The sequence below is a fragment of the Puma concolor genome, chromosome C1, assembly GCF_028749965.1.
Source record: "Puma concolor isolate L17-30 chromosome C1, mPumCon1.1.hap2, whole genome shotgun sequence".
NCBI lineage: Eukaryota > Metazoa > Chordata > Mammalia > Carnivora > Felidae > Puma > Puma concolor.
In genome coordinates this window covers 42,202,083-42,226,895 of record NC_141674.1, presented here as the reverse complement: position 1 = coordinate 42,226,895, position 24,813 = coordinate 42,202,083, and the positions used below count along the sequence as shown (strand labels likewise).

General features: G+C 37.4%; 1 protein-coding gene across 5 annotated transcripts in view; it reads right to left on the bottom strand.

Annotated features, from left to right (window-relative positions):
- The window catches only part of ZFYVE9 (zinc finger FYVE-type containing 9), a 142,075-nt gene that overhangs the window by 36,389 nt on the left and 80,873 nt on the right, over window positions 1-24,813 (bottom strand). For all 5 annotated transcript variants that reach the window (XM_025935335.2, XM_086716979.1, XM_086716980.1 and 2 more), the window contains 2 exons: window positions 23,874-23,956; window positions 14,934-15,038 (listed from right to left, as the gene is read on the bottom strand). In XM_025935335.2, the coding sequence (XP_025791120.1) occupies window positions 14,934-15,038; window positions 23,874-23,956 (188 nt within the window). The remainder of the gene's footprint in view (window positions 1-14,933; window positions 15,039-23,873; window positions 23,957-24,813) is intronic.

Below are 24,813 nucleotides of genomic sequence, written 5' to 3'. Positions count from 1 at the left end.
TTAGATGTCTTTTATTTCTTTTTGGTGTCTGATTGCTAAGGCTAGGACTTTCAGTACTATGTTAAGTAACAATGGTGAGAGTGGGACATCCCTGTCTTGTTCCTGGCCGTAGAGGAAAAGCTCTCAGGTTTTCCCCACTGAGGATATTAGCTATTGGTCTTTCTTATATTGCCTATATGATGTTGAGGTATGCTCCATCTATACCTATTTTGTTGAGGGTTTTCATCAAGAATGGATATTGTGCTTTGTCAAATGCTTCTGTGGTATATCACACTGATTGATTTGTGAATACTGAATTACCCCTGCAGCCCAGGAATAAATCCCACTTGATTCTGGTCAATAATTCTTTTATTTATTTATTTATTTATTTATTTATTTATTTATTTATTTATTTAAATTTTATTTTTTATTTTTTTTAATTTACATCCAAATTAGTTAGCATATAGTGCAACAATGATTTCAGGAGTAGATTCCTTAGTGCCCCTTACCCATTTGGCCCAACCCCCCTCCCACAACCCCCCCCCGCCCCAGTAACCCTCAGTTTGTTCTCCATATTTATGAGTCTCTTCTGTTTTGTCCCCCTCCCTGTTTTTATATTATTTTTGTTTCCCTTCCCTTATGTTCATCTGTTTTGTCCCTTAAAGTCCTCATATGAGTGAAATCATATGATGTTTGTCTTTCTCTGACTAATTTCACTTAGCCTAATACCCTCCAGTTCCATCCATGTAGTTGTAAATGGTAAGATTTCATTCTTTTTGATTGCTGAGTAATACTCCATTGTATATATATACCACATCTTCTTTATCCATTCATCCATCGAGGGACATTTGGGCTCTTTCCATACTTTGGCTATTGTTGATAGTGCTGCTATAAACATGGGGGTGCATGTGTCCCTTTGAAACAGCACACCTGTATCCTGTGGATAAATGCCTAGTAGTGCAATTGCTGGGTCATAGGGTAGTTCTGTTTTGAGTTTTTTTGAGGAACCTCCATACTGTTTCCAGAGTGGCTACACCAGCTTGCATTCCCACCAACAATGCAAAAGAGATCCTCTTTCTCCACATCCTCACCATCATCTGTTGTTGTCTGAGTTGTTAATGTTAGCCATTCTGATAGGTGTGAGGTGGTATCTCATTGTGGTTTTGATTTGTATTTCCCTGATGATAAGTGATGTTGAGCATTTTTTCACGTGTCGGTTGGCCATTTGGATATCTTCCTTGGAGAAGTGTCTATTCATGTCTTTTGCCCATTTCTTCATTGGATTATTTGTTTTTTGGGTGTTGAGTTTGACAAGTTCTTTATAGATTTTGGATACTAACCCTTTATCTGATATGTCATTTGCAAATATCTTCTCCCATTCTGTCAGTTAACTTTTACTTTTGCTGATTGTTTCCTTCACTGTGCAGAAGCTTTTTATTTTGATGAGGTCCCAGAGTTCACTTTTGCTTTTGTTTCCCTTGCCTCCGGAGACGTGTTGAGTAAGAAGTTGCTGCGGCCGAGGTCAAAGAGATTTTTGCCTGCTTTCTCCTCTAGGATTTTGATGGCTTCCTGTCTTACATTTAGGTCTTTCATTCATTTTGAGTTTATTTTTGTGTATTGTGTAATAACATGGTCCAGGTTTATTCTCAGTAATTCTTTTAATGTACCAATGGATTCAATTTGCTAGTATCTTGTTGAGAATTTTTGCATCCATGTTCATCACAGATATTGGCCTGTAATTCTCCTTTTTAGTGGGGCCTTTGTGTGGTTTGGGGACCAAGGTAATCCTGGCTCACACAATGAGTTTGCAAGTTTTCCTTCCATTTCTATTTTTTGGAACAGTTTCAGAAGAATAGGTATTAACTCTTATTAAATGTTTGGTAGAAGTCCCCTGGAAGTCATCTGGCCCTGGACTTTTGTTTGTTGGGAGATTTTTTTATTACTGATTGAATCCCTTTGCTAGTTATGGGTCTGTTCAAATTTTCTATTTCTACCTGTTTCAGTTTTGGTAGTTTGTATATTTCTAGGAATTTATCCATTTTTTCCAGATTTCCCAGTTTGTTGGCATATAATTTTTCACAATATTCTCTTATGATTGTTTTATTTCTGTGGTGTTGGTTGTGCTCTCCTCTTTCATTTGTGATTTTATTTATCTGGGTCCTTTCTCTTTTCTTTTTGATAAGTCTGGCCAGGGGTTTATCAATTTTCATAATTCTTTTAAAGAACCAGCTCTTAGTTCATTCATTGGTTCTACTGGCTTTTTGTTTATTTGTTTCTGTATCATTTATTTCTGTTCTAATGTTTATTATTTCCCTTCTTCTTGCTTTAGGCTTTATTTGCTGTTCCTTTAGGTGTTAGGTTAGAGGCTTTTCTTACTTCTTAAGGTAAGACACTTCCCCCTTAGGACTGCCTTTGCTGCATTCCAAAGGTGTTAGACTGTTGTGTTTTCACTTTCATTTGCTTCCATGTAATTAAAAATTTTTTTTATGTTTATTTATTTTTAAGAGAGAGAGAGAGAAAGACAGAGCGTGAGCAGGGGAGGGGCAGAGACAGGGAGACACAGAATCCGAAGCAGGCTCCAGGCTCTGAGCTATTAACACACAGTCCGATGTGCGGCTTGAACCCACAAACTGTGAGATCATAACCTAAGCTGAAGTCTGATGCTTACCCAGCTGAGCCACCAAGGAACCCTGCTTCCATGTAATTTTTAAATTCTTCTTTAACCTCCATGTATTTGCAGTCTGGCCAAACTTTTTCTTGTGGTTGACTAAGTTTCATAGCATTGTGGTCTGAAAACATGCATGGTATGAACTCAATCTCTTTGTTCTTGTTAAGGGCTGATTTGTGACACAGTATGTGATCTATTCTATAGAATTTTCCATGTGCACTAGAAAAAAAATGTATAGGGGTGCCTGGGTGGCTCAGTCAGTTGAACTTCTGACTCTTGATTTCTCCTCAGGTCATAATCTTACAGTTCATCATAAGATTGAGCCCCATGTCAAGCTCCCCAATGACAGTGAGGAGCCTGCTTGGGATTCTTTCTCTCCCTCTCTCCCTCCCTCCCTCCCTCTCTTCTCTTTCTCTCTCAAAATAAATAAACATGAAAAAAAAATTAAAAAGAAAAAAATGTGTATATTCTGCTGCTTTGCGATGAAATGTTCTGAATATATCTGTAAAGTCCATTCGGTTCAGTGTGTCATTCAAAGTCACTGTTTCCTTGGTAATTTTCTGCTTAGATGTTCTGAACACTGCTCTAAGAAGGGTGTTAAGGTCCTCTACTTATTATTGTCTAATTATTATCAATGAGTTTATGTTTGTTATTAATTGATTTATATATTTGGGTGCTTCACACTGGGGGCACAAATATTTATAACTGTTAAATCTTCTTGATGGATAGACTCCTTAATTATGATATAGTGCCCTTCTTCACCTCTTGTTACAGTCTTTGGTTTAAAATCTAGTTTGTCAGAGAACCCAGAATTGGACCCACAAATGTATGGCCAATTAATCTTTGACAAAGTAGGAAAGAGCATCCAATGGAAAAAAGACAGTCTCTTTAGCAAATGGTACTGGGAGAACTGGACAGCAACATGCAGAAGAACGAAACTAGACCACTTTCTTACACCATACACAGAAATAAACTCAAATGGATGAAAGACCTAGATGTGAGACAGGAAATCATCAAAACCTAGAGGAGAAAGCAGGCAACAACCTCTTTGACCTCAGCCGCAGCAACTTCTTACTCAACACATCTCCAAAGGGCAAGGGAGTTAAAAGCAAAAATGAACTATTAGGACCTCATCAAGATAAACATATTCTGCACCACAAAGGAAAACAATCAACAAAACTAAAAGGCAAGCAACGTAATGGGAAAAGATATTGCAAATGACATATCAGATAAAGTGCTAGTATCCAAAAATCTATAAAGAACTTACCAAAGTCAATAACCAAAATGCCCAGTCCAGTGAAGAAATTGGCAGAAGACATGAATAGACCCTTTTCTAAAGAAGACATCAAGATGGCTAATAGACACATGAAAAGATGCTCAACGTCACTCATCATCAGGGAAATACAATTCAAAGCCACACTGAGATACCACCTCACACCGGTCAGAGTTGCTAAAATAAACAAATCAGAAAACTACAGATGTTGGCAAGGATGTGGAGAAATGGGAACCCTCTTGCACTGTTGGTGGGAGTGCAAACTGGTGCAGCCACTCTGGAAACCAGTGTGGAGGTTCCTCAAAAAATTAAAAATAGACCTACCTTATGACCGAGCAATAGCACTACTAGGAACTTACCCAAGGGACACAGGAGTGCTGATGCATAAGGGCATGTGTACCCCAATGTTTATAGTAGCGCTCTCAACACTAGCCAAATTATGGAAAGAGCCTAAATGTCCATCAACTGATGAATGGATAAAGAAGATGTGATTTATATATACAATGGAATACTACTTGGCAATGAGAAAGAATGAAATCATGCCATTTGCAGCAACGTGGATGGAACTGGAAGGTACTATGCTGAGTGAAATAAGTCAGCCAGAGAAGGACAGATATCATATGTTTTCACTCATATGTGGATCCTGAGAAACTTAACAGAAGGCCATGGGGGAGGGGATGGGGAAAAAATATAGTTACAAAAAGAGAGGGAGGGAGGCAAACCACAAGAGACTCTTAAATACAGAGAAGAAACAGGGTAGATGGGGGGGGCAGGGAGAGGGGGTAAATGGGTGATGGGCATTGAGGAGGGCATTTGTTGAGGTGAGCAATGGGTGTTGTATGTAAGCCAATTTGACAATAAATTATATTCATAAAAAATAAAAATAAAATAAAACAAAACAAAATAAAATAAGATCTAGTTTGTCTGGTAGAAGTATGGCTACTCCAGCTTTCTTTTGATGTCCGTTAGCATGATAGATGGTTCTCCATTCCCTCACTTTCAATCTGCAGGTGTCTTTAGCTCTAAAATGAGTCTCTTGTAGGCAGCTTATAGATGGGTCTTGTTTTTTTTTTTTTTTTTTATCCATTCTGATACCCTATGTCTTTTGATTAGAGCATTTATTCCTTTTACATTCAGGTTGATTACTGATAGACATGAATCCAGTGCCACTGTGTTACCTGTAAAGTTGGTGTTTCTAGTGATGTTCTCTGTTCCTTTTTTGTTGTTGTTGCTTTTGGTCTTTCTTTCCCACTCAAAGAGCCCCCATTAATTTTTCTTGCAGGGTTGGTTCAGTGGTCATGAACTCCTTTAGTTTTTGTTTGGGAAACTCTTTATCTCTCCTTCTATTCTGAATAACAGCTTGCTGGATAAAGTATTCTTGGCTGCATATTTTTCCCATTCAGAATGTTGAACATATCATGCCATTCCCTTCTGGCCTGCCAAGTTTCTGCGGACAGGGCTGCTGTGAACCTGATCTGTATTCTCTTGTAGGTTAAGGACTTTTTTCCCTTGCTGCTTTCAGGTTTCTTTCCTTGTCTGTGTATTTTGTGAATCCTACTACAATATGTCTTGGTGTGGGCTGGGTTTTGTTGAATTTTATGGGAGTTTTCTGCACCTCTTGGATTTTGAGGTCTGTTTCCTTCACCAGATTAGGTACATTTTCAGCTATAATTTGCTCAAATAAACTTTCTGCCATCTTTTTCCCTCTTCTTCTCTGGGACTCCTATGATACGAATGTTATTACACTTTAAGGAGTTGCTGAGTTCCCTAAGTCTACATTCATGACCTAATACTTCCCTCCCCTACCCGCCCCTGCTTCTTTTCAGCTTCATTATTTTGCATAATTTTATCTTCTATACCACTGATTCACTCCCGTGCTTCGTCCATCCTCATTGTCATTGCATCCAGTTGGTTTTGCATCTCAGTTACAACATTTTTTACTTTGACCTCACTAGTTTTTAGTTCTTTTATCTCTGCACTAAGGAATTCTCTAGTGTTTTCTATGCTTTTCTCAAGCCCAGCTAGTATCCTTAGGACTGTTGTTTTAAATTCCAGTTCAGGTATCTTATTTACATTTGTTTTGATTAAATCCCTGGAAATTCTGCTTCCTATTCTTTCTTTTGGGGTGAATTCTTCCATTTTGTCATTTTGTCTAGGTCACTTTTTTTGTGTGATTGTCAGGAGAGCCTGTTATATTCTTGCTTCTGAGAGTAATGGCTATATTAAGAAGAGGTTCTATACTGTCTTGAGCCTGGTACTTCAGGAGGTGTTTCAGAGTGAACACTCTGCTGCTGTGTTTTGGCTGCTCCTTCCCTCAGGTCAGTCCTCTGCAGAGTTTCTTCCTGCCTGCCGTGGGGAGTGTTTCAACCTTGTCCACTGTGTGGCGAACTTTAACTAGATGTGTTTTGGTCTGCTTGTTAAAAGAAGGTAAATCATATTTCCCCTAGAACTGAAGCTTTGCAGCATTCTACGATCAGTTCACTTGGTGTGTGAGGGATTTATGGGGTCTTCTGGGTCTTCTGGGGGTTGGGCCTGCTGTGCTGATTCTCAGGCAGACTTGCCCTAGTGGAGATGCACCTGCAGGTCAGGGGGTCAGGGCTTGGTGTAAGTGGCTCCAGCCTCCACTTGGGTGGAGGGAGGAGCACTGTGCTGCTTACTGAAGTTGGTCACTGCTGATAGGCAGGAGGAAATGGCATCACCCTGCTCTCTTATCCTTGGAACAGGGAGATTATGCCCACCACTCTTCATGAAGCCCTCACAAAAGAGCAAACAATCTCCCCTCTTGGGTCTCTGGCTTCCATTAGATTCCTGCTTTCACCCTTTGTTTGAGCTGTCTGCCTTCCAGGCAGCACAGTACTCCTGTGTTTTATCTCAGGTGTGTGTTTCAAAACTCCAAATTTTAGGAACCCACTTGGTGCAGACCCACATTGATCCTCTGGGGGAGGGTCTTGCGATGCTGTGGCCGGTGCTGGTTTGTCCCAGAAACGCAGCAGCACAAGCATGCAGCAGTTCAGAATGTATGGTAAAGCACTGCAAGAGCTGGCAGCAAGGTCTGCTGCCTCAGCAGGTGTCTCTGTTCCTATGCTAATGAACAGGGAAGTACATTGGTGCTTGCCAGCTCTTTTGTCTCCAGAGAGGCCATGCCACCACACTCCAAGAAGGGGAACTGCTTCTTGCCCTGCAACCCAGGGGATCTTCAAATCACACTGCCCACTCCCGGGCAGCCTTCCCCACAGGAGCATCGCTAAGCCCACCAGGCACTACCCTGGTGATGACATGGATTCCTAAAACCAGACTTTGAGCTCCGCTGCTTATGAAAGCTTGTGGTAATTAGCCTCTCTCCCTTTCCCAATGGTTTTGGCGAATAGTTCTTCTTTTGCAATCCCCTGTGTACTGCTTTCACTCTTTCCCTCTTTCTCTCATTCCTCTTTCCATGACCAGGGCTTCCTCCCCTCTGGGGCACCTGCAATTCTTTTCTCCCCCAAATCAACTCCCTGTAGCTCCAACCTTTAATGACGTGGCCATTTTTCTACCTCTAGATGTGTAGTTTGTTCTCTCAGTCCTCAGATTTCTTGAGTGTTCAGAATGATTTGATATTTTTATCTAGCTGGTTCATGGGAGGAGGCAAGACTAAGGCCCTCTTACTTGTCCACCATCTTAGCTCCTCCTCTGCAATGTGTTACATATTTATGCAACTATCTTCATGAAGGATACTGGTTTGTAATTTTCATTTCTTGTAATTCCCCCCCCACCCCCCAGGTTTTGTTACTAGTGTAGTGCTTGCCTCACAGAATGAGTTTCCCTCCTCAACTATTTTCTGAAAGTTTTTGTACAGAACTAGTGTTATTTCTTCCTTTGTTGTTTAGTAAAAGTCATAAGGGAAGCCATCTGGACCTGGGCTTTTCTTTGTGGGAAGGTCTGTGACAATAAATTCAATTCCTCCAGTAGATACAGGGCTATTCAGGTTATCTATTTCTTCTTAAGAGTGACATGAAAGTTTGATGCTCAAGGAATTTGTCCATTTTGCCCACGTTGAACATTTACTGGCACAAATATGTTCATAATATATCTTTGTCATTTATTGTCTACAGGACCTGTAGTGATAACCACCTCTCTCACATCTCATTAATGGCATTTTGTGCTTTTGGCTATTTACCTCATCAGTCTGACTATAAGTCTGTCAATGTAATCAATTTCAAGAACTAGCTTGTAGTTTCACTTTTCTTGTTTTGTTTTTTGTTGTTGTTTCCTACTTTATGAATTGCTGGTGTTGTCTTTATTATTTTCTTTCTTCTGTTTACTTTGTATTTTATTTTTCCTTTTCTAATTCCCTAAGGTAGAAGATTAGGTCATTGATTCAAAATGTCTTTCCTGCCCCCCAATATAAAAGTTTAATGCTATCACTTTCCTTCTAACCACTGTGTTAGCTGCATCCCACAAATTTTGATATACCATATTTTCATTTTCAGTCAGCTCAAAATATTTTCTAATTTTCCTTTAGGTTACTTCTTTGACCCATGGATTATTGAAAAGTGTGTATATTTTCCCAAATATTTGGGAATTTTCTAGATATCCTTCTGATACTGTTTTCTAAGTTAATACTATTATAGTAAGAGACCATACTTTGTATAATTGGGATCAATTAAAACTTACCAGAACTTCCTTTACAACACAGAATATGGTCTACCTTGTAATGTTCTGTGTTTGCTGGAAAAGAATGTGCACTATGCTGCTCTTGGATGGAGTATTCTAAAACACTCAAGTCAGATTGGTTGACAGTGTGTTCAAGTGTTCTATATTCTTGATGATTTTCTATCAATTATTAAAACAGGGCTACTGAAATCTCCAAATATGGTCATGGATTTGCCCATTTACCCTTGCAGTATTATCAATTCTTGTTTTGTACATTTTGAAACTCTGTTATTAATGCATAAATGTCTAGGACTGTTATATATCCTTCTGATGAACTGATCCCTTAATAATTATGAAATATGCCTCTTTATCCCTGGTAATATTTTTTATTCTGAAATACACTTTGATATTACCCTATCCATTCAAACTTTCTTTTGATTAATATTATCATGGTATATAATTTTTCATCCTTTTACATTTAAACTATTTGTGTCATTATATTTCAAGTGGTTTTCTTATTCACAGCATATAGCTGACTCTTGCTTATTTAACCAACCTGACAATCTCTGCCTTTTTAATTGACCATTTCTACTCAAAGTGATTATTGATATGGTTAGATTTACACAAGTTTTAAAGTTTATTTATTTTGAGAGCAGGAGAGAGAGAGCATGAGCAGGGGAGGGGCAGAGAGAGAGAGAAAGAGAGGGAAAGAGATGGAGAGAGAGAATCCCAGGGAGGCCCCACACGTCAGCACAGAGCCTGACACAGGATTCCATCTCATGAACCACAAGATCATGACCTGAGCTGAGATCAAGAGTCAGACACTTAACTGACAGTCACCCAGACACCCCTGATATGGTTAGATTTAAATCTAACATCTTTTTTTTTTTTATTTGTCCCATCTCCTGTTGTTCTTTTTTTCTTCTTTCTCAGTCTCTATATGATTCTAGCTCATCTTCTTTGTTGTCTTATTAGCTATACCTCTTTATTTTAGCTTTTCTAGTGGTTGCTTTTGAGTTTATACAACACATCTTTAACTTATAAATCTACTTTTAAGTAATACTATACCATATCTTTTATCATATAAGAACTTTACATCTGTATACTTTCATTCCCCCTTCCCGGCTTTTGTGGTATTTTTGTCATACATTCTGTTTCCATATATGTTATAAACTTCACAATATGTTTTTCTATTTTTGTTTTAAACAATGATCTTGTAAAGAGATTTTATATTTACCTGCATATTTACCATTTCTGTTGCTCTACACTCCTTTGTGAAGATTCTGATTTCCATTATTTGGTATTCTCCATGAAGGGCTTCCTTTAACACTTCTTGTACAATAGGTCTATTGGTAATAGCCTCTTTTAGCTCTTCCATTTCTGAAAAAGCATTTTGCTTTCGAAACATATTTTTACTACATATAAAATATAAGTTGATGGTTTTTTTTTCCAGTAATTTAAAGATCCACTGCACTGATTTGTGCCTTGAATTCTTTTGATAAGAAGTCTGCTGTTATTCTTGTATTTTTTTCCTCAGTATAAAATGTGCATTTTTCCCCCTCTAGTTGCTTTTAAGATTCTTCTCTTTAGCTTTAGTGTTAAGCAATTTGTTTAAGATGATTATAATGTTCCTTAATGTAGTTTTCATCATGTTTTCTGCAAGTGGAACTCATTTAGCTTCGTGAACATATAAATTTATACTTCTCATTAAGTTTATAAAATTTTTGATCACTGAGTCTTCAAATATTTATTTACTCACCTCTCCTCTCCTTTCGTGACTTCAATTACAGAGGTAGGCTGACGAACATCCCACGGCTCAATCATGTGCTATTCATTTAATTTTTCAGTCTTTCCTCTTTGTGTTTCATTGTTGATAGTTTCTATTGCTGTGTTTTTAAGTTTACTAATTTTAATTTCTTCTTCAGCAGTGTCTAGTCTGCCCTTAATTTCATCCAGTATATTTTTCATTTCATTGTCATTTTCATTTCTTGAAGTCTGACTTGGTTCTTTTTATTTTCCATGTATGTCCTTAACATGTTCATGCCCTGATCCTGTTAAGGCTTTCTTTTAAGCTTGACAGGATCAGAGCAGCCTGAATTTATGAATAACCTGGAGCAGTAGAGACAATGTGCCTCTAGTTCACTCTAGCTGGTAAGAATACAAATTATGGGGGCACCTGGGTAGCTCAGATGGTTAAGCGTCTGACTTCAGCTCAGGTCATGATCTTGCGGTCCGTGAGTTTGAGCCCCGTGTCGGGCTCTGTGCAGACAGCTCAGAGCCTAGAGCCTATTTCAGATTCTGTGTCTCCCTCTCTCTCTGCCCCTCCCCTGCTCATGCTCTGTCTCTCTCTCTGTCTCAGAAATAAATAAACGTTAAAAAAAATTTAAAAAAAAGAAAAAAAGAATACAAATTATGTCTGGCCCTGTGAGAAGTGTTTTACCCGTACCTTTCCAGTGCTTTTCTCATGTACACACACTGATATACTAGTCAGCTGAAGACACAGTGGGAACCACCAGCATATTTGCAGTATGCTTTTATTTCTTTTATTTCCAGTAATTTGTTTGCAAATTCTAATCATCATGACCTTCCCCCATTCTCAACTCTGTCTCTTCAACTCAGGGAAACCTCTAGGTTCAGTTTTGGTTTCCCCTACCTGCACTATGGCCTGGAAACACCATACAGTAAAGTAGAGCAATCAAAGAGCTCATCTTCTCTGCCCACTGCCCTTTTTCTTTCTTGTTTTACTTACTTCATTTTGACATCTAGCTATTTAAAGCAAACCAATGTGTTAGTGTCGCAAAGCTGCTGTAACAACGTACCATAAACTGGGTGGCTTAAACAACAGAAATATATTGTCCCAGAGTCCTGGAGGTTGGAAGTCCAAAATCAAGGTGTTGGCAGAACTGGTTCCATTTGAGGGCTTTACTGTAAAGGGAGGATTTGTTCTACCTTGACTTGTAGGTGCTCATCTTCTCCTTGTCTCTCTACATCATCTTTATGAATGTCTGTGTCCAAACTTCCCCTTCTTATGAGGACATCAGTTATACTGGATTAGGGCTCATTCTAATGGCCTCATTAAATTTGATTGCCTCTATAAAGACCCTAAAATCAGTCCTAAAATCCTATTGATAATTGTTAAATTGATGTCTATAAAAATCAGTTTAGTATAATGGCTAGAGGTGAGGACAGTGGAATCAGACTGCCTGGGTTTGATTATGGTGCTACCACTTCCTAGTTCTTTGTCTTAATATCCTCATCTATTAAAACATCTATGAACATACTAATTTTACAGAAATAGTGTAAAAATACATAGTGCCTGCTAAATAATATACCTTCACTAAATGTTATAATGTTAAACTTAATATAACTAACAATAAGTGTTAGTTAACACAGTAATTAGAAAAAATCTCATCATTAGAACATGAGTAGTTACCTAAACCAACAGAGAGCTTGAATGGCCTTGATGAAGGAGATTAGCGAATTTACATACAAAGACCACTTCATTGATTCCATTTTTCCGTGATGTCAGAAGTACTATCTTCTAGCTTTTTAAACTTAAAGTCTTTCCTTAGTGGCCCCCTCTCTCTACATTTTTACATATAGCTGCCAAAGCTCAGTTTTCTAAACCTCACTTTAAGTCACTTCTCTGCTTCAGAATCTATAAAATCTACTCACAGATTGCCATATTAAAACCTAGATTCCTTTGCCTGGTTTCTGAAGACTTTTGAAAACCCAGCAGTGTCTTGGCACAATTTTATCTCCTAGTCTACTTTACACTTGATCTTAGACAGAAGACTGAGAAGTGATCTCTCCTAGTCTACTTTAGCCTCTTCTTTACTGGGCAGGCTATTGTCTTCTATCCTCCTTTCAAGACATGTCCATTCCGGGGGGATTTCCAGCCTTATTTTCTGCAGGCATCTATCACCCTTTTCACTTGTTATTTTCCACCCTTCTCTTTCTAGTGCCTAAATAGCATTCATTGTCCAGTTCAAATCTTTCATTCATTTACACTTATTTACATGAACATTTATAAACATGTCTTCCATGGAACATGCTGCTCTGGCTGTTAAGGATTCAGGAGCAACTGGAAGTAAAGGAACATTCCTGACTGCTGCATTTACCAGAGCTCTCCTTTCTCTGAACCTTTAGTAAAATTGCAGTAAGTTTCAGTACTTATTTTTGTATTGTTTTATCTATATTAGTTCTGTTTCATGTCTTCATTCAATAGATATTTTTTGTACAATTATTCTTTACTAGGCAGTCTGCTAATGATACAGTGGTAAACAAGACAGACATAGTTCCTCATGGAAATAAAAGTCTGGTAGAGAAAACAGTGAAGAAGGTTCAATTACAGATGTAATGAGTATTACACAAACAATGTGTAGAATCTAGAGATGTTTATAACAGGGAGAATCACCCCAGTTGCTTATCTGACAAAATGTCATCTAAGCTGATTCCTGAAAAATGAGTACGAGTTAGATAAGTAATGAATAGGGAAAGTATGCATCAATAAGGAAATAGCTTGTGCAAAGGCTTTAGGGCAAAAGAGAATATAATTGAGAGAATAAGGAAGACTATGGGTATCAACAAAGAATAATAAGTAAGAGGAAAAATGGAATAATGCCATGAATAAAAGAAATGACCTTTTCAACTACAAAGTGAAGTAGAATTATTAGCCACAACATAACTCAAATGTCGAAGAATTGTGAGAGAAAAAAAGTGAGACTTGAAATAAACAAACATAAAATATGACTTGAAATAAAAACTGAATTAGAAGGAAATCAGTCTGCCAAATCAGATAAGAAAAATAAGTGATATATAGCTGGTAAACTTTATTGAAAACAAACTGTAATAAAGAATAAGAAATACAGTTACTGTTTTTGAAGAAAGATATCTGAACCTGCACAACCGTAAACCTAGGGGACAGATAAAGACAGATAATATTAATGGCAGTTGTTGTCATAAATGTCTAGGTGTTACTGAAAAAACTATGTAGGCCTCACAGCTTTTTACAGATGTACCTTTATAAACAAATACAAAACACCATCTTGGAAACACCAAGGATGTTGAGGATGACATCTGATCATCTTACTTCTGGACAATATGCCACAACTTCTTGCCACAAGGCAAGCATAATGTTCTTATTCATCTTGGTATCTCACACCACAGAATATATTTAATGAATGTGAAATAATAAACGTTCAAATTTGAGAAATAAATGTATTTTCAAAGCATCTCTTTTAAGAGTATTTAGGGCACAAATATATGAAAATAGTTCATTTTAAAGATGTGACTCTACCTAACCTAGTCTAATAGTGTTTGATATTCCAAGATAGGACTATCTCACAAATAAAATCTGCTAATTGTATCACAGGTAAAAAAATAAATAAATAAAGCACACATTCTAGCTACTATTTTCTAGTGTCCAGAAAAAAGTCATTGCACTAAATGCCATAGGTAAAATCTTCACATAGGTTGTTCTCATAATGGTAAGCCCTAAATTAATAAATCCAGTAAGACATTTACGTGATTCTAAGAGAAAGTACAAAATGTTTATCGAATGTACAAATGAATAAGTGGATAAAAGGCTGAATGAAGGGGAAAAAAAGAAAGAAGGAAAAAAATGAAAAAAAAAGAGAGGGAAGGAGGAAATTACTTTATACCAGGAAATAGTGGAAGGAGTAATTGGGAAGTTTCCATCCTGTCTAATAAAACAACAAATTTTAACCATTATTATAACAAATTAAGTTTCAAAATAAGATTTTTCTTTCCTTTTTTTTTTTTTTTAAGATTTTTCTTTTAAACCACAATGATAATACTATTGGACATTTTAGAACGGATTTTAAGAAATTTAAATTTAAGAAAGGCTTCACAGGGCAAATAGGCAATGAATAGTTTACATAATTCTGTTAATGTGTGTGTAGCATGCAAAATTTCATTTTAGTTATAAAACACAGCTTAATTCAAGATGAAAACATTCATTTGCTTTTGAAACCTTAATTAAAATTCATTTTGGGAGTTAATGGTTAGACGTTAAGTATAGTCCAAAACAAGGTATACTTACAATAAGAGGGGAAAATGAAAAGATCCCACCACTAATATTACAGATATAAAGTTAATTTTATACCTTAATCAAAATGTAAATCTATCACTGATTATCAAAAGCACAATCAATGATACATCTAATGACTAAGTAAATCACATATATAACATTTTGATTTTCTGTCATGAAATTCCTCATCCTTGATCTAAGTCATACAGTATTATGGGCTGATTTCACTGTCAATTAACTAAAAAATGAAATTTACATATAATAACAATATTTTTCATCTTCAATTATGTATTTAACAATGAAAAACATTCCTTCATGGTAAATCTTACCTCATTGTATCTGTTGCTGGGAATTTTGATACTGGTTTTCCGAACTTCCATATCAACCACCAGACCCTGAACTACTGGCAATGTATACTGGTAATTTCTGAAGTCCTGGGCAAAAGCAGATTGAAATGGAATAAAGAATTCATCAATGGTAAGATCTGACTGATAGTAGTAAAATCAGAACAAAAGGAAAGAATGTGAAAATTAAAAGAACTCATTTATTTAAATAATAAGGAAATGTATAATGAAAACCCTCATGTGTATATTCTAGCTCTCCAATTAGACTATAAACTCTTATAAGGAAGAAGACCAGTTGCATATACCCTCTATATATTATATTAAACAAATATTTGAATGCTTATTCTGCTTTAACACCACTTAACATTTTCTGGATGTTACCTGCCTCCTCCCTCTAAAGTAAGCTCCAAGAAGGTATGGACTCTCACTTGTCTTCTTCTTGTTATATCCCAAATGCCTGTAACAGCCTAGGCACCCAATGAATATTTGCAGGGTAAAACATACATATACACACACCACATCCAGTGTGGCTGAAGCAAAGTGATGAAGAGTGCAAGGAGCTGATGTCAAAGTGACAGCATACAGCTAGATTTCATATGGTCTTGGAGGCCACCACAAACACCTGTGCCTTTACCGTGAGATTTTTGACCTATTTTAACAGATCTCTCTGGCTTCTCTGTAAATAGATGGTAAGGGAACAAGAATAGAAAGAAGGAGATCAGATAAATGTAACAAAAATAATTCAGGCAAGAGACAGTGATAATTTAGACCAAAGTGTTACCAATTCAAAAAGTGGTGAGAAGTTATCAGATTCCGGGTACATTTTGAAGGGGAAACTGAGAATATTTGTCACTGGATTGAATATGGAATGTGGGAAAAAAAGCAAAATCAAAGATGATTATGAATTATATGGACTGGGCAACTACAAGACTGCCATTTACTGAGAGGCAGAACACAGTGGGAAAGGGAAGGTAGCAAGTCAGAAGGCTGCAGGAGAAGAACCAAGAAAGAAAGGTGTCCAAAAAAACTAAGAAATGAAAATGTATAGATACGGGTAAGTTGGATGTAACTGTGTGAAAATTATCTTCTGATTGCTTCTATTTACTCAGGGAAACTGGGGCTGGGACATCAGCAAAAAGTGAGAAAAGGAGAAGAGAGACTGGAAATTTGAGAAAACATGAGAATAGGAATGGGTTATGGACCAGGAAAGATTGTCAGGTAGGTCTGAGAGTTTCCTAATGGTATTGGTCATGAATCTAAAGTGAGACTGGGGGTGCCTGGGTGCTGAGTTGGTTGAGCATCTGACTTCGCCTCAGATCATGATCTTGCGGTTCGTGGGTTCAAGCCCCGTGTCGGGCTCTGTGCTGACAGCTCAGAGCCTGGAGCCTGCTTCCAATTCTGTGTCTCCCTCTCTCTCTCTCTGCCCCTCTCCTGCTCACATTTTGTTTCTGTCTCTCAAAAATAAATAAATATTAAAAAAAAAATTTTTTTAAGTAAGACCAGTAAATAGGTGACTCTTTTTGTCTTCATCCACATGCAGGCCTGGATAAAGTTACAAATGAAGGAAGAAGTAGATCCACACAGGTATGTCGACTGACTTTTGATAAGGGTGTAAAGGTGAGTAAATGAAGAAAGGATAGTCTTTTTAACAAATGGTACTAAAACAATTGGACATATGAACAAAGGGTTTCTAACAATGTCTCACAATCATAAAATTTAACTAAAAATGAACCACAGAACTAAATATAAGGCATAAAAATAAAACCATAAGCCTTCTACAAAGAAACATGGGAGAAAATATTTGTGATGTCATTCTAGTCAATAAGTTCTTAGATATCATATAAAAAGCATGCTCCATAGAAAATTAATAAATTATACTTCAACAAAATGAAAAATTTTTGTTCTGTGAAAGACACTGTTAACAGAATAAAAAGAGAGACCATAGACTAGGAGAAAATATAACAAATGATACAAATCTACCAAAGGACTTACATTTAGAATACATGAAAAACTCTCAAAACTCAACAAGAAAACAACAACCATATTTTTAAATGGGCAAAATCTGAGTATTCACTAAAGAAGATATAAAGAGGGCAAATTAGCACATGAAAAATGCTCTGAATCACTCATCTTAAGAAGCATAGAAGTTAAAATCACAAAGGTTAAAACCACTAAACTCCTACTGGAATTGTAAAAATTGAAAACAAAAAAGAAATAAGTACTGGGCAAAAAAAGAATTCTTGTATATTACTTGTGAATGTAAACTGCTATAGGCATGTTGGAAAACAATTTCACAGTTCTTTATAACATTAAATGTACAATATGGCAAAACTAAGGTTCACACAAAATTTCATACATGAATGTTTACAGCAGCTTTATTCATAGTCACCAAAAACTAGAAACAACCCACAGATCCATCTACAGGTAAACAGACAAACTGTGGTTCGTAATGCAACTGAATACTATATAGCAATAAAGACAAACGAACTACTGATGCTGAAGTTTACCAGCATATGCCACCCCAAAATATGCCTCTGTTATTCACTGTTTGGCCAGTCTAATTTTTAGGGCCTCAGCCAAAGAACCAAAGATGAGTACAGGAAAAAGATTTTTATTTCCTTAACAACATAAGTAACAACAAAGATGAACCGGAAATGCATGATGATGAGTGAAAGAAGCCAGACTCAAACGGCTACGTACTGCATAATTCCAATTATATGATAATCTAAAAAAGCTAAAACTGTAGGGAAAGAGGATCAATGGTTACCAGACATTAGGGGTGCACCAGCAAATTTTCTGGAATGATAGAATTCTTCTGTATCCCAATTGCAACAGTGGTAGTAACATAACTCTACATTTGTCAAAACTCTTAGAAGTATACTCCATAAAAGGTGTACTTTACTGTATATAAATTTAAAAAAGTTTTTTTAATTAAGAGGTAGATTTAACCAGGGTTTACATTTTGCTGGGCTAATAAAACAGAGGGTAAGATACAGAAAGGACCTGGAATCATTTAAAATAAAAGTGATTTTAATGATGAAACCATGGAATCTTAAGACAGGAAAGGAGAAAAATAGAGGGAGTGAGAGGTAGTAGAAAAGTGTTGGAATCAATAGATTGGTAAATTCTGTTAAACTAGAGACAGAGAAGGTGGTAAAAGGGTTCAAAACAAGTCTCTTCCATATGTGCTATTTTGGTATGTGGACTCTTTTGAGCTGAAGGCAGTTAAGACCCTGCAGGGTCAAGAGAACTTTTGCCCTGTCTTAACTACCTAGAAGAATCTAAACTGGGGGTCTTTCTCAGAATTAGAGTTATTATTAGAGATAAATTTTATCTGAGTGACCCATCTGTATGGTAGGGCATACATCTAATTGCCAAGCAGCTGCTCTTCTTATTGCCCTGTAAATTGCTCTCCTCCCTTTGGCAGCCCCAGGCCCCTATCCCATTCTTCAGCTCAGGAGGAATTTTACCTTTCTGTCTATGAACCCCTCATGTATGTGAGGTTTTCATATGTACAAAGTTAGATTTAATTTTCTCCTGTTAATCTGTCTTATGTCAATTTAATTTTTAGACCAGCTAGAAGAATCTTTGAAAAATAGAGAAAAATTTTCCTCTCTGACAGTGGAGATGGAGAATAAGATGCTTCAGGAGATATTCCACCAGAAGTTTGTATAAATGAACTGATACAGGCAATAAAAACCATAGGCTTCTGTTACTGGATTACAGGATAAATATCTCCTTTTCTTTCCAAAGCAGATTACAATCGGTAAAAAAAATAAAGAAATAAATAAGTAAATAATCTTGTCAGGGTGCCTGAGTGGCTCAATGAAGTGTCCGACTCTTGATTTTGGCTTGAGTCATGATCCTACGGCTCATGGGATCAAGCACAGCATCAGGCTTTGTGCTAACAGTGAGGAGCCTGCTTGGGATTTTCCCTCTCTCTCTCTCTGCCCCTCCCCTGCTCATTCTCTCTGTCTCTCTCCCTCCCTCCCAATAAATAAACTTAAAAAAAAAATTATCTCGTCAAAAATGTGACTAAAAACTAAAGTTACCAGGAGTGACAAAGTGATGGGGACTGAAGTAGAAGGAGGGAAATGGAGAGGGAGAGACAGAGAGACAGAGAGACAGAGAGAGAGAGAGAGGGAGGGAGGGAGGGAGGGAAAGGAAGATAAAGCAGGAGAGGGCGATCTTATAGATTAAAATATAATTTTAAAATTTTCACTTCTGGGAGTGCCTAGCTGGCTCAGTTGGTAGAGCATGTGACTCTTGATCTCTGGTCATGAGTTCAAGCCCAACACTGGGGATAGAGATTACTTAAAATAAAAAATAGGGGCGCCTGGGTGGCGCAGTCGGTTAAGCAGCCGACTTCAGCCAGGTCACGATCTCGCGGTCTGTGAGTTCGAGCCCCGCGTCAGGCTCTGGGCTGATGGCTCGGAGCCTGGAGCCTGTTTCCGATTCTGTGTCTCCCTCTCTCGCTGCCCCTCCCCCGTTCATGCTCTGTCTCTCTCTGTCCCAAAAATAAATAAATAAACGTTGAAAAAAAAATTTTTTTAAAAAAGAAAATAAAAAATAAATTAAAAAAATAAAATTTCCATTTCAGGACAAAATAGAGAAAAGGGGACTGAATTTACCTTCCTGCCTGAAACAACCCAAAACTACACAGAACATATGAAACAATGGTTTTCAAGACACTGAACCTCAGACAACAAAGGACAGTGATCCTTAAAAGGCAGGAAGCAAACAAGATGAGCTCTGTGATTGTACAGGTTATGCCTCTAGAGAGTTTACAAGCTCAGGTGCAGGAAGGGAGAACCCAGGCAGAGGCTGACAGATTTCCTGAGTTGAGGAAACAAAACCAAGACTCCAGGAAAACCACGGTAGCTATACTTCACAGGACAGAGCATCAGAGAGGAAAAAACTGCAAAGAACTCCAAAGACTTGCAGAGGGTCTCACTTCAGAATTCAGAAAAGTTCTGATTAGCAAATGTGTCTGAGGAAACTTCTTGAGGCCAGTGAAAAAACTATTTGAAATGATTATCAGAAACACTGTCTGGTACACAGGTCTGGGAATAGTGCCTACTCCTAAAAACCACAGAGGAAAACCTCATATTCCATAAGCATTAGGTAGAGTATTACTGTATAATAAACAATTTCACTGGACTTTGCTCCTGGTTCCTGAGAGGTAGCCTCTAAACCCTTGGAATTTCCTGAGTGATAGGAGTGTCTGTTATTCAGTGGTGGATCCCTGATAGTCTATGTTAATTTAGTGAATCATAATAGGTCCCTAGATAGTTTATCCTAACAAGATGACCCAAGGTGGGAGCTAGCCATCCTAGAAAGATCAGCCATGTGATAAGAGGATGGGGCTTTGAGGCACATGATATCAGGGGGCTCAAGACTGAGAGTTCAATCACATGACCAATGACTCAATCATCATGCCTAATAAGGAAACTCCAATAAAAACTCAGGACACAAAAGCTCCGGTGTTTATTCTGTGCATATTGTTATATATCAACATACCAGCAGGGTGACATGTCCCAGAGGGCACAGAAGCTTCTTGGGTGGGGCCCTCCCAGACTTTGTACTCTGTGACTCTTCTCTCCACTGGCCCTAATTTGTATTTCCTTTACTACAATAAAACTGTAATCTATACTATATAGTATAGTATATATACTTTGCTGAGTTCTGTGAATAATTCTAGTGAATTATCAAAACAGAGAGAGTAGTGGGAATGCTAACATTTGTATCCAGTTAGTCAGAAGTATGCGTAGCCTGGGACTTGACCCTGGTGTCTGAAGTAACAACAGTCTGGTAAAGAAATGTGCCTTTAAGCTGTGAAGTTTGGCCTAATTCCAAATAGGGACCAAAGTCATTACAAGTACTCCGAAGGGTCTCGCCTTAGTGCTGAGGAATAATCAGCACTACAATAAACAAGACTTTGGTTCCACCTTACAAATCTTAAAAATCAAGACTTGCAAGAATCAAACTATTTCTAGGTAAATTAACTGCCTTACTTGTAACAGAACTCAAGTTTACAGGAATACAAAAATACTTACCATGCAGCAAGGTAAAATCATAATATTTGGCTTCCAGTAAAAAATTTAAAAATATCGGGGCACCTGGGTGGCTGAGTCAGTTAAGTGTCCAATTCTTGATTTTGGCTTGGGTCATGCTCTTACTGTTCGTGAGTTCCAGTCCCACATTGGGCTCTGTGCTGATGGTGTGGGTCCTGCTTGGGATTCTCTGTCTCCCTTTCTCTCTGCCCCTCCCTGCTCATTTTCTCTCTCAAAAATAAATAAATAAACATTAAAAAAATTTTTAAGGGGCACATAGATGGCTCAGTCGGTTAAGCGTCCAACTTTGGCTCAGATCATGATCTCATGGTTTGTGAGCTTGAGACCCACATCAGGCTCTGAATCAGCTCAGAGCCCACTTCAGATTCTGTGTCTCCCCCTCTCTTTGCCCTTCCCTTGCTTACGCTTGCTGTCTCTCTCTCTCTCACAAAATAAACATTAAAAAAAAATTTTTTTTTAAATACCAAGCATGCAAAAGCAGGAAAATACAACTCAAAATAAGAGGGGGAGGGTGCTGGGTGGCTCAGCTGGTTAAGCATCCAACTCTTGATCTTGGCTCAGGTCATGATCTCAGCTCAGGTCATGATCTCACAGTTTGTGAGATGGAGCCCTGCGATGGGCTCTGTGCTGACAGCACAGAACCTGCTTGGGATTCTCTTTCTCCATGTCTCTCCGCCCCTCCTCCACTTGCACATGTGCTCACGCTCTCTCACTCTCTCTCTAAAATAAATAAATAAACTTAAAAAAAAAAAAGAGGGAGAATTAATCAATGGAAACTGAGCCAGAACTGATAGAGATGTTAGAATTACCAACAAGGACACTATAGTAGTTACTATATATTCCAGATATTCAAAAAATTAAGTACAAGGAGGATATAGAAAAAGACCTAAGTCAAATTTCTAGAGATGAAAATGACAATGTTTGAAATAACCCCCCAAAAAAGATGTACTTGACAGTTTTAACAATGCAAAATAAGATAGTTGAACAATAATAACTGTCCAAAATGAAACACAGAGGGAAAAAAAGGAGTATTAGTGAGCTGTGAAACAATTTCAAGAGCCTAATATGTCTATAACACAGAGTCCTTGAAGGAGAAGAGGGAGAGGAAAGAAAATGTTCTTTGATGAAAATTATAAACTCACAAAAATAAGAAGCTCAACGAACTCCAAGTATAAGAAACATGGGGAAAAAAAAACAACAACCCTATATCAAGGTACATAATCAAAGTGCTCAAAACCAGTGATAAAAAGAAACACCTTAGAGCAACCAAAGAAGGAAAAAGCATTATATACAGAGGAACAAAGAGGGAAAATAAAGTCCTCGTCTGAAACAATGCAAACCAGAAGAAACAGTAGAGCGATTATTATTCATCTTTAAGGTACTCAAAGAATACAACTATCAACCTAGAATTCTACATCCAGCAAAAATATCTTTCAAATATGAAGATAAAATAAAGATGTTAGAAATATAAATGCTGAATTCCTCACTAGCAGACCCACACTACAAGAAATGTTACAGGAAATCTTTCAGGCAGAAGGGAAATGACACCAGATGGAAATACAGATTTATACAAAGAAATGAAGATCACTGGAAATGGCAACTACATAAGTAAAGCTACAAGAGCTTTTCTTATTATTTAAATCTCTTTAAAAGATAACTGAAACTACAACTACAACGGCAAGACAGAGTGAGGAAATAAATCCAGTCCCAAAAAGCAAGTAAAAAGCTGGGTAAATGTTTTTTTTTTTTTTTTAAGTTTACTTATTTATTTTGAGAAAGAGAGAATGAGTGGGGAATAAGCAGAGAGAGGAGAGAGAGAGAATCCCAAGTAGGTTCTGCACTGTCAGTGCAGAGATCATGACCTGAGCCAAAATCAAGAGTTGGATGCTTAACTGACTGAGCCACCAAGGTGCCCCTGGGTAAATGGTTTTTTAAAACACAATCATTACAATGCTCTGGAATTAGACCAAAAGCATATAACACACTGAGATGTGTTTCTTCATGAAAACTACCGAACTTCAAGCAAGAACAGTAGAGCTGAGTCTGTGATCTTCTTGCTTGGGGCTGTGCCCTAGCCTTCTTAGGTAGTTCAAGGTAGTCTATGAAATAAACTCTGCTACTTGAAGGATCTTACTTGATTTGGAGTGGTGTCAGCTACAGTGGTAATTTCAATGGTCAGTGAAAAGGGAGGGCCAGCAGCTCAGTTAGCCTGAGGTTTGAGGTAAGTAATGAGCAGGCACATTAGCCAAAGATTTAATGAGGAGTTCTGGGAGGTGAGATAGCCACAGAGAGCTTCATAAACTCTCCAAATACCCAAAATTGTCCTTAGTCGGTGCACACATACAGCAGAGCCTGTGCATGTGCAAAGGAACATGGGAGATCCTAGCAGAAAGGAAACAAAGTATGAATCCCAGTCCATACACAGATTTATCATAAAAGAATGAATGACTTACTAGCTTGAGATATTTGAACACAATCTCTGACCAATCTTGGGCTAAACAATAAGCTACACAGACAAAGAGGACACCTCTATGATGGCAAGCTTAAAATAAAAACAAAATAGAATGCTAGGTGCTTTAATTGTACATTACCTCTAGTCCTCACAATAATCCTGCAAGGTCACTTAGATAGTAAGTGTATATATAATCAAGGGCTGAAATCCTGTACTGTTTCACTCAAAAGCTCCATATATTTTCCAAAGAATATATGTATGTTTTTCATTTCCTACAGCATAAATCTTCACCTGCCTGAAGCAGCAGAGGTATGGCTGTTAACAAAAAATGAAATCCTTCTCTTCCTTCTCCTGTACAAATCCCAGTAAGAAAAAAGTAAATAAAAATTCCCAACTTACTGCAAGAAGATTCATGATGGTATGTCCCGTCTCTCCAAACAATGGCTTCCGAAATCTGACACTGAACAGTGGGCATGGATAAACTATGGAAATGAAAAATAATCAGACTAAACTTGACAGCTTAAAATTTTGGCAAAAGAGGTGTCAAAGTTCATAAAGTTTTCAAAATGTAACTGTAATAAAGCATATGAAATTTAGGGCTCAAAAGTATTTAGCATGGTAGCATCACAGACAAATTCTGAGCCTTCTACAATAAATGCCAAAGTAAATATTCTGATGACCAGATAAGCCTTTTGATGCAGCTTTCTCCAAAATGAACTATAACATCTTAGGAAGCACTCTTCTTCAAACTGGATTAATATGATCCAGGAAACAAACCTCTTCTAATTCCTCTGTATTCATTCTTATACTTCTCCCAACCAGGATCCTCCTTAGAAAAGCCAAACATGAGGTGGCCTATTAACTCGCTTACTTATTCCTTGAACTTTATGGAGTGAACTACCTATATAAGACAGGAAGATATACAAGTTCTTTCCTCTGGATACAACCCACTCCTTTCCCTACTTCATCTAGATAATTCAAATGCATCTTTCACAATTCAGTCCAGAAACACTTTGTTCTAAGAAATATTTCTTATCCAACTCCTTCATTCTTGGTGAAGTTAGAGTCCATCTTCAAGCTCCAAAAGAACTTTGTTAACTTTGAGCATGTGTTTTAACACAATATACTACTATAATCATGATTTCTGTATGTCTTTCTTGCAAAGGTTTCTAAGAGCCTGTAACGTATCTTAGCTATTTCTGAATTCACAGGATTTGTTATAAATGGTAGACCTTTATTAAATTCTTATTGAATGAGCAAGGGAAAGAATGAAGTTGACTTGCTGAAAACATAAAATATACTGTTTTATAGTTTACAAAATAAGTTTTCTTTATCGTTT